The following is a 10,373-nucleotide window of genomic DNA, read 5'->3' as shown; positions in this document are numbered from 1 at the left end:
AATAGCACCCAGCCCCAAATTAGATGTTCAACATATGCTTATTGAATGAATAATTGATCTTTAACCCGGTAACTCTTAGGAACTGATACTAAGGCAACAATGAGTGATGTCCAAAAAACATTTATATCCAAGGATGTTCATTTCAATATATATTGTAGATGAACTTTGCAAACCACTGAAATGTCCAGTAATAGGGGATTAGTAAAAATTGTGACACATCCTTAATAGGCATGATAATAGTAAAGTCATTAAAATCATGTTAGAGAAGACAACATAATAACATACAAAGATTTCCTAGATATAATATACTGTGAAAAGGGCAGGAATTATATATATGTATATATATATAATTATATATTATATTTTATAGATATGTATATATTATATATGTATATATAATTATATAAATATATGGATATATAATTCCTAATTCCTGTCTAGAAATTCATTTTCTATGTATAATACAATCTTAATTTATATAAATCTGCATATGTGTATGGAATAACTTGTGTAAGAGCATACTGACATTTGAACAGTATTTATCTTTGGATAGAGTAGTTGTAAAAAGTTTACAAGTTTTTCTTTACTCTTTAATGTATTTTTGCAACGTTTCTGCAATAAGACCATTTTGGTTTTGAGACTGGATTAAAAACAGTGTAGCAGAGGCAATGGATGCCTCACCCGTATTCCTCAAGCTGGCCCTAGTTCCAAGCAGCTAAGCGCCTGGGGATGGCTCTCTACCTTCAAAGGGTGGGAGTGAGTGGCTCTCTCTCACAGCTGCCTCCACCCCAGGGGCAACTCGGCAGCGTGTTCCTCACAGCTTGGCAGAAGCTCCTGGCAGAGGACCTTGGTGGCTGTTCTTTGTGTTCCCTTCTTCTCAGCCTCACTTCTCCATGCCACCTCAGTGCTTCCTGGCGTCACCTTTTAAGCCAGCTACTTGCACACAAATCCTTGTCCCAGAGTCTGCTTTTAGGAGGAGCCCAGACTAAAAGGCACAAATGCCGTTTTTAAAATTCTGCTCACTCTGTGTAAAGAAAGTTAGCCAAGCACGGTCCTGTGGAAAGAGCTCCTGTCGTGGCTGTTCCTGTCTGTAGTTCACTTTCAATCTCTCAGCATCCCTGAGCTGAAGAGAGATCTGACTTAACTGGGAGGGAAGACCAAAGGGTTTCTGGACACAGGAGCCACTCTGGGGAGCTTAGAGCCTCAGAAGAGGCAAAGATGTAAGTTATGAGAAGGGGTTGTGCAAATAATAAATGAAATCAACAAACCAACCCTGCGATGCCAGCACATTGCTCACAGCTGACCGGCATCAAGTGCCTACCACTGCCACAGGATGCCATTAACACCTACTCTCCTTTATGAGGCTTAGAATCAGGGCTGCTGAGGACTTCAGAAATCATCTCCTTCAGGTGGGGTAGAGGAGATGAGTAGGCTTCCTGAGGGTCCCAGAGCAAGAGTTAGAGGCAGAGCCAGGACCAGAACTTAACTGAAAAGCAGTAACCCAAGGTCTGACTTGTGTTCTGAGGATTTGCTCAGTGATGGATGTCATTCTCGATTTGGCCAGAAGAGGGCAGACACTTGCCATTCATGGAGGTGAAGAGCTTGTTTTTAAGGCTGGACTAACATCTCCCAATAAGGTCATTCGATTCTAGTGAGAGTTGCAGCTCACAACATTCTTTTCTCTTCTGCTGTGAATATGCTACTGAAAAGACACTGAAGTTCAGAGGCTGAAGTTCTTTTAGTTCCAACCCTGGCACTGTGATAGGTGACCTTGCATAGGTCACTTCACCTCTGAGTCTGACTTCTTTACTCATGAAGTAAGATCTCTACTCTGGGTTTGAAATGGTGGCTCATGCCTGTAAACCCAGCACTTTGGGAGGCCAAGGCGGGTGGATCACTTGAGGTCAGGAGTTCGAAACCAGCCTGTCCAACATGGTGAAACCCTGTCTCTACTTAAAATACAAAATTAGCCGGGCATGTTGGTGCATGCCTGTAATCCCAGCTACTCAGGAGGCTGAGGCAGGAGAATTGCTTGAACTTGGGAGGCGGAGGTTGTAGTGAGCCAAGATCATGGCACTGCATTCCAGGCTGGGCAACAAGGGCAAAACTCAAGAAAGAAAGAAAGAAAGAAAGAGAGAAAGAGACAAAGAGAGAGAGAGAGGAGAGAGAGAAAGAGAGAAAGAGAGAAAAGAAAGAAAGAAAAGAAAGAAAAGAAAAGGAAAGAAAGAAAGAAAGAAAGAAAGAAAGAAAGAAAGATCTCTACTCTGTGACTGAGAATGTGGCATTAGGGGGAAATATGTAATTTACAAAGCTACATATTACAACACACATCCCTGCTGCTAAATTCTGTGTGTGTGTGTGTGTGTGTGTGTGTGTGTGTGTGTGTGTGTATGCTCATGATGGAGAGAGCTGGACAAAGGAGAGAGGTCTTGGCCAAAGGAGGTTTTTCTGGTCTCAGGTGAATATATATATTTGTAAATTCTCCAGCAATTGAAACGAATCCACTTTGTACTCGGAAAAGACTTAACCACTTTTACTTCTGTTTCAAACTGTACTTTTTTAAAAGCTAAAGACGTCCCTTAACCTGTGTGTATGAGAAAAGTAAAATGTAACAGGGATATATGTAAAGTTCTACCATTAAGTTAAAACTATAGCTGAATACAGAGAAGGTATTGGTAATACCAATTTTTAAAACTAAGGATTTTACTGGTTACTTGGTCATGAGAAGGAAAAAAGTGAGAAGTATTTTTTTTTTAAATCCTGTACCATTTTCCTAGGACATCAAGCCCTAGCACAGGAAGGGACATTTTCACACTAATCTGTGCCAGCTGGAGCAGTCCTGCCATCTGATTATCATATTTTGGAACACTGGGAAGCTAGGATGCAGTTAACAGGTAAGTTGTAATGGGAGAACCTTCTAGAAACCATGTCTGGAGATGGGGTTCAGGAACTGAGATGCTGAGCCTGGGGAGGGGAAGGGAAGACTTGAGTGGGGCAGGCCCTACAAAAAGGGATTCCATCAATCCAAATAAGTAAAAGCCACAAAGAAAAAGTCTGGTCTCAATAGCAAAGGAATTCTTTTCTGAGAGGTCAGTGTTGTCACAGGAGACAGAACATTCTGAACACTTCAAGACATGCTTAGAAGGCCCCTCGATGTCAGTGGAAAAGGGGCTGCAGATGTTATCTGAGAAACCAAGTTATCTCTATACAACAAAATCATGTATCAAAACGCAATGGAGAGAGAGCCTGCAGAAGTGAGAGGTTCCCGGAGCACTACAGGAAATGGGACCTTGAAATACAGAAGACAAAGTACAGGCTCATGAATGTCTGGACAACATACCAGCAAGTTGAGCCTGACCAACTGCACTGACATCCTGATGAGTCGGCTTGACTCAAGAAGACGGGTTCCAAGTAATTCAGGGTCACGCAGCAGAGAGAGATGGGGATTAGTCAAGGGTGTTCACTTGCTCACTCACCAACTATCCCGATTGAATTCCCACACTACGCTAGGCACTTTTTAGGGAGCTGTGTACATTTTTCTGTGGAGGCACAGGGTTAGGACATTATCTCTTCCAAGGATACAAATTTCTCTGCGCATTTATTCCTTGTCTACCAAAAACCTTCTATTTCCTCTTTTAACCTCCATGGTTACCTGCAAATAGGAAGGCAGGAAGTCTAACATGATGAATGGAGCCACCAGATATGTGCATTCCTTACTGTAAAAGATCACACAGGAATTCTAGTTTATAGATTCCCCAATGTGACCATTCAGACTTTGGGAGCCTGATTCAATTTGAAAGAGTAGATAAAATATAGTATCTAGAAGTGCCAAGTTGAGGATGAGACCCAAGACCAGGGTGTGGCCACTACCCTGTGAATACTGGGAGGTCCCCCAGCCTCCCCTCACATTTCTCTTAAACTTTTCAAAGTCACCTCCTGGGACCCCAGGGGTGTGAATTCCAAGGGCTCTAACAGCTCTGAGATTATAGGCTGAACTTAGGCATCAGAATTGCTAGAGAGCGTTATCTCAGTTCTGAGAAATGGTTAAAACTACCCTTGGCAGTCATATGTGGAACCACTTATTTCATTACGATGGATATTTTCTTGTAGGAACAATGCATAGTGAAAACCCAATGGGATAACCAACATAAAACTGATTTTGTTTTCTATTTGATATAACAATTGCATTTCACTTGTTTGTTGTATGTACTGGTGAACTTTCTTACTTTTTAAAAACAGACACCTGGAAAATTTTATACATTTTTCCTATAATGTCCTTTAAAGCATGAAACGTGTTTATTATGACAGTGTATACAACTGGTGTTCATGGCCAATAACAATTTTTTTCTCTAGGTTGATGGTCCTTAATAAAAGCATTTTCTCACCTCTGGAGTTTCCACCTCTCTTTCCGCTGACTGAAATGGGTTGCCCCCAACTTGTATTCTTGAAACTGAGACTTCTTTAGTGCAACTCCAGCACCCACCCCACATTGGCAGAGAAGACGGAACACCCTGAGGACATACTGCAACCCCTCTCTGCACCTCAAGTTTCTCCTCCCCTGTCCATCTGTTATTTCTCTCCTGTCTCAGGATGAAAATGTCCTTTTACTACTTCAGTGCTAACTCATCAACTTGTACTTTTGGTCCCAAAACGCTGGTGTTTTTCTGGCTTACATGAGCTCCTGCATCTTTCCTTCACGGCTGCCTCTCACCCTTCAGGTTTACAAACGTAGTTCACTTCTCTGTGGACTAAAATCACAAGCCTCCACTTTACTTTGGCTCTTGTTGGAGCAAGCATCCTGCCTCCTTCCTTCCCATCACAAATGCCCATTGACTCTGCTCCACCTCTCTGTCCACCTTCCGCCCTCGCCACTTGAGGTCACACACATCCAAACCACCAAATCCAAGAGTCCTGGATCCCTAAACGCCGCGGAACCTCTCAGCACATCTAACACCGTTTTTTCTTCTTTTTTCCTCCTGAATCTGGTTCTTTCTTTGAAACCGCACATTTCTCTGACTCATCTACCTTATCTTCTTCCCCTTTTCTATCGAATACGGCCGTGTCTGGCTCACCACTCTTGGTGGTCATCGGCTCGATGCTTTGCTGCTCTGCCCAGCTATGCTTCTCCTTCTCAAGGGTGGCGGCTGCCAAATCTGCTGGACACCTCAGTTCTAACTGTCAGCTCATCATTTCCTCCAAGAGACCTCCAAGGCTTTTAAAACCCAGCCCAGGCAAACCCAAACTCATCATCTTGCCCATTGTGCTAGATCTTTTCTGATTGTTTGCCCCATTCAAAATGGGCTCTCCTTTCTTTGAGGATGAATACCGATCTTTAGGGTTGGGCCCCGAGCAGTCATTTGACCTGACTTCCTGGTTACAGTTGACTGGCACAGGGATAGCCACCTGCCTAAGGCTCCTAGTATTTAAGTGACAGAGACAAAGAACTGGATAAAGACTCAGTAGTGAATGCACTGCTCTGTAAGAGAAAGGTGCATGGGTTCCTGGTGCTGGGGCCCCTTAGAGCTGCCCCACTTCCCATCTTTCTGGTTAATTCAGCTCTTCCACGGATCTTTCATACATGCTAGGAAAGTTCATATATGCCAGGAAAGTCTCTTTTACCTAAGTTTGCTACAGTTGGCTCCTACTTAGAGAACTTTAAGTAGTGGGTCCACTGACACTTGTCACCCAACAATTTCTCATTCTGTCTGAAACCCCACCATGCCCTTCCCCAGTGAGGGCTTGAAATTTGACTCTGACTTTCTGTGCAACCCACATCCAGAACATTCACACCTTGTGCGTTTTGTCTCCAAAATAATCCTCTCCTCCAAGTCCTCTTCTACTGCCCTGGTTCCGGTCTCTATGATCTTTTCTGGGCCTGTCCAGCCTCTCCAGGCTCCAGTGGTCATTCTGATCATATCACTTCTCTGCCTAACATTTGAGGCAAAGTCTGTAACTTTTACCACGGCATTAAAAACCTTTGTCTGTCTGGCTCTTGGGTGCACAGGGCTCATCATCTGCTATTTCCATTCCTAAGTGCCAGCCAGGCCTGATGGCTGACCTCATCCAAACACTGCCCATGCTTTGCATCTTCCGTGATTTTTGTACAGTTGATCCCTTCTCCCTTTGGCTCTGGCAAAATCTCTCTTCTTTAAGGCCCATCTCCGGTCCTTTTCCTAAGCTAGGGGATAGAGAAACATTCCCTCCCTCTTCTGGGACAGGAGTTCCCTGCTAGACTGGGAGGCCTGGCTCCATCTGATTCCTGGCACTGCTGTGGTTGTTGGTAAATGGATGTTAAGTGTGCAGGACTGTACATCATCCAGTGTCTGCCAGGTCAGGAAAAGGCCTACAGAGAAGAGCCAAAGTCAAGTATTTCCTACTGTCACTGCTTACCGTGCTTTAAGCCAGTATCAGGAAAAGGAAAGGCTGGGGGTGCTGAGTGGTGAATTACATGGACTGTACCCCAGACCTCCAGACTCAGTGTCTGAAAAACAAGATGCTCATGAAACTCGTTTTAGACTCCAAGAAAAACACATTTATATGGCTTATTGTTCATAAAACACTTCCATATACATGAACTGATTGAAATTTTCACTGTGACCCCAGTAAGCAGTTAAAGTTTATGAATGTAAGTGAGGAAACAGCCAGGTCAGGGGTAAATCACAGACCTTCAACAGGAAACGGTGTTCCTTCTCTCCACTACCTGCAGTGCAAGTGTTAAAAGACAATGAAAAAGGCTACTGGGGGAGGTCTGAATAAGGCAGGGGATGGTTCTGCTTCTAAAGCGCATGATGGTTTCCCGCCTTTATTGTCACACATATAAGCATCCATCGCCAGCCTAAAGAGGCGAACTACACAGGACAGAAAATGTGACCCTTTCTCCAGAAATACATATTATCCCCAAACACTTCGATTTGATGTTAAAGTATTTCGGGTTTTCATAAACCTATTTCCCCCATCAACTCCCACGCCTAGGTGCAACCTGGAAAATATTCTGCATGCATGTGTGAGTTTCAGCAGGAGGGGCTATGCATATACACATCCGCATATATATACAGGTTTATTTAAATGATTGGACCTATACTTTTGGAGGCTTTTTGATGTATCTTATCAAAATAAAACACGTTTTAAGCAAGAGGTTAAAAAAGCTTTTCAGACCCAAAGGCCATTTAATACAATAAATCCTACTTGGGTAGTTTAGCAAACATTTTTTAAAACCCACATCCAGCAGACTGGTCAGTATTAGATACACAGATTTGGTTTCAAAGCTGAAATATCCCTGGTGGAATAGATCTTCTCATGAAATGCAGTTATTTTATACTATGCCACAAAAATAGGGACACATATCTACTGACGACTTAAATATTAACTCAGTAGGCTACCTGGTGACATAAATAGGAAAACAACAGTGGTCATGGGTTAGGAGTGAGAAGACTATGACACCAGCCTACCTTGGACTGGGACTGCAAAGGATGTTAAAATCTATCCTAGAATTTAAAACAGGAAAAATGTCAAATATTCCACTCCCCATTCAGCCCAAACCATCCCCCAAGGAATACACCGCCCCCCCACCCACCACATGAGGTTTACTAACCTCCTGCTACAGATGTTACTATGTCACTAATTAACAAAGATCACAGAAAATGTGTCATACCAGAGTTTTTGTTATCATACATAATGCATTAGTGGCTGCAGGAATCTTCCTCCAAAAGCTACCGTCAGAAGGCAAACTGACAAATGTCCATGCCGCTGGTCCAAGAAACCACAGCTAAGAGCCACGAGGCATTCGTTTATACATTGAGCTCTCTCTGGCATGCTCCCCGCTCTAGTTAGAGGAGCTGGGGTGTGGAGAGGCCGTCCCAGCCGGGCGCTGCAGCCTCCTACTCCTGGGCCTCCTTGCGGGTCAACTTGTAGATCTCAGTGGGTCCGTCCACATGGGTGATAGTGGTGGTGAGCTGGAGTTCTTCCCCACTGTGGACACCCAGATCGCCTGAAACAGGGTTTTCGGTGTTAGATGTGTTCAAGGAGGAAGGCGAAGCAAGTTGGGGTTCATCTCATGGACAACTGCCCTGAGGTTAGCCCTCTTTCAGATTCTGAGCACACAGAGAAACCCAGGGCATACAACATTCAGAACAAGGGCTAACTCCCAACCTATTCACTTGGACTTTGCAGAACTTTTAAAAATACCATTTTTGGCTTCCAGACAACAGTCATTAAGATACATGAGTCAGCTCACTGCTGATATTATTCATAGCAATCATTAACATTTAATGAACGTTTACTTTGTGCCTGATGCTATTCCAATCATTTTGTAAGTGATCTTCTTTAATCCTCGCAGGAGCCCTGTGAAGTAGGCACTATGAACGTGCCAGCCTTACGGATGAGGGTGCTGGGAGGTAGGCAAGGTAACTGCCCCAGGTGGAGGGGCAGGCCCGTGAGAAAGCTGCAAAGGAATGTCTGATGCCAAGACCCATGTGATGGGCTAAACCAGTGTAACACCTCCCAGTGGATGGGTCAGCAAGGTACCAACACATTTGCTGTGAATAATTTACAAAACAGGAGCCAGGTGCAATGGCCCAGGCCTGCAGTCACACCTACACAGGAAGCAGAGGTAGGAGGATTGCTTGAAACCAGTAGTTTAAGATCAGCTTGGGCAACAAGCGAGACCCTGCCTCTAAAACACTGTTGTTTTAATTACCTGGGTGCAGTAACTCACACTTGTAACCTCGGCTATACTCAGGAGGCTGAGGCAGGAGGATCACTCGAGCACAGGGATTCTAGAGTGCGCCACTGCACTCCAGCCTGGGTGACAGTGAGACTACGACTCTAAAAAAATAAACTATAAAGCAGCTGTATCGCTATATCGTGTGGAGGCAATAAGATCTGCCTATATCTATCCACAGATTGCGCAAGGAACCCTATCTAACACATCTACAAACAATGAGGGGGCTTTATTCTCCAGGGGAAAAAAAGTGCCAGAAACGTGCTGTGAATTTCCTGCTGCCCTCAGGATTGCCCCAAGTGTTCTGAACTCCTTATCAGTGGGCAGCGTGCTGCTAAAATGAAATAATCTGAACTTTTCTAAATGAGCAGGGAAAAAAAATTCTCTAAGTTACACCTCGAATAGCCTGTCACCTGCCATAAGACAATTAAGTGAATGTGTAACTAACAAAGAGAAAATGGAAAACGTAACCACGCTCAGTTCAATTGTGTGTGGGGGCGCATGTGTGCACGTGTGTTTGTGGAGGGGGTACTGGGGAACAGAAAGTTAAACTTGTGTCAGTGATTTTTATATTGTGCACATATCATTTGATTTCATGTTTTCGGGAACGGAAGTTTTTCTAATTTAAGGCATAGAATTAAGTAACTAAATGCTGTTTTCCATGGAAATGCCGTATCATAACTTAGAAGAAGCCTTGGCCCTACCTTAGGACTAATATCACTAATTTAAGAACTGCTGGGTGTCAATGAATCTGATGGCCTTAGAACCCCAGAGGTCCCTCCCACCCACTGGCCCAGCAGGCTGCTTGGCTGCTTCCCTTCATGTGTGCCACACAGTCCTCGTTTCTCCTTGTAAAACCATTTCTATGTGGCTGCACAGCAATCCTATTAGTAAATGCCAGCCTATAGCTCTCTACCCAAGAGCTTCCCTGGTCTCAGAAGCAGGCTCGCTGGCTGCTGCAGCAGACTGCTGAAGGTATTTGGGGCTGTTTTGGCAAGAGTCTAATCCACAGGACTACGGGTAGAGATTAAAGGGGCATCAGTCCAGACTCCAGCACATCTACATTCATCTGCCCTCAAGCCAGAGCATAGATGCCAAGTAAGGCTGGTGAGAGGCTTTAGCTGGGCTACTTTGGGCCAAGCTAAACCACTGCTTGTACAATGAGCAACTTCTCCCAGACCAATAACTTGTATTCTCACTGCTGCGACGTCCGGTCCACACTGCAGTCAAGCACAAACAGTATAAGCCTCACATTTCTCGGTCAAAGCTATTTCTGGATTTGCATATCTGGGCTAGCCATCAAAACTCCAAAGCCAGTTTCATGATCTGCATGTCTATGTGAGTCATCAAAATTTCAAAGAGAGTCCTGACCACCCCAGTGGACCTATTAGCACTCATAACCCTTTACCTAAGGAATCCCTTTCCCTGGGGACTTCTTAGAAATAGATGCTAGAGAAGAATCCTACTCAGGCTTTGAACCAAAGATGTTAATTCTTTAAACTTAAAATATGACTCCAATTAGCAGATTCTAGAATATGTGTATGATCCTCCAGATCACTTGAAGAAACCGCCAAAATTGCTTTGGCTTCTTTATTTAAACGAATACCTATGTTACAGTGCATATCACATGCCTGGCACAGTTCTAAATGCTGTA

The 10,373-nt window shown here is 43.9% G+C and overlaps 1 protein-coding gene and 1 long non-coding RNA gene across 3 annotated transcripts in view; one reads left to right on the top strand and one right to left on the bottom strand.

Annotated features, from left to right (window-relative positions):
* The window catches only part of LOC108307064, a 5,623-nt gene extending 1,236 nt beyond the window's left edge, over positions 1–4,387 (top strand). Inside the window, exons 2-3 of the long non-coding RNA XR_005200925.1 lie at positions 2,778–2,894; positions 3,106–4,387. This is a non-coding gene — a long non-coding RNA (uncharacterized LOC108307064). The remainder of the gene's footprint in view (positions 1–2,777; positions 2,895–3,105) is intronic.
* WLS (Wnt ligand secretion mediator) overlaps positions 1–10,373 on the bottom strand; it is a 131,127-nt gene that overhangs the window by 19,465 nt on the left and 101,289 nt on the right. The window contains exon 12 of one of the 2 annotated variants that reach the window (XM_017532182.2): positions 7,137–7,987. The exons of the other annotated variant lie outside the window; for it this stretch is intronic. Coding sequence (XP_017387671.1) covers positions 7,878–7,987 — 110 coding nt within the window. The 3' untranslated portion in view covers positions 7,137–7,877. Of the gene's footprint in view, positions 1–7,136; positions 7,988–10,373 lie in introns of those variants that run through there. 2 annotated transcript variants of the gene reach the window in all.

The sequence above is a fragment of the Cebus imitator genome, unplaced genomic scaffold (assembly GCF_001604975.1).
Source record: "Cebus imitator isolate Cc_AM_T3 unplaced genomic scaffold, Cebus_imitator-1.0 Scaffold3, whole genome shotgun sequence".
Classification (NCBI taxonomy): Eukaryota; Metazoa; Chordata; class Mammalia; order Primates; family Cebidae; genus Cebus; species Cebus imitator.
Note: the sequence above shows the minus strand (reverse complement) of the source record. Positions and strands in the feature narration are given on the sequence as shown.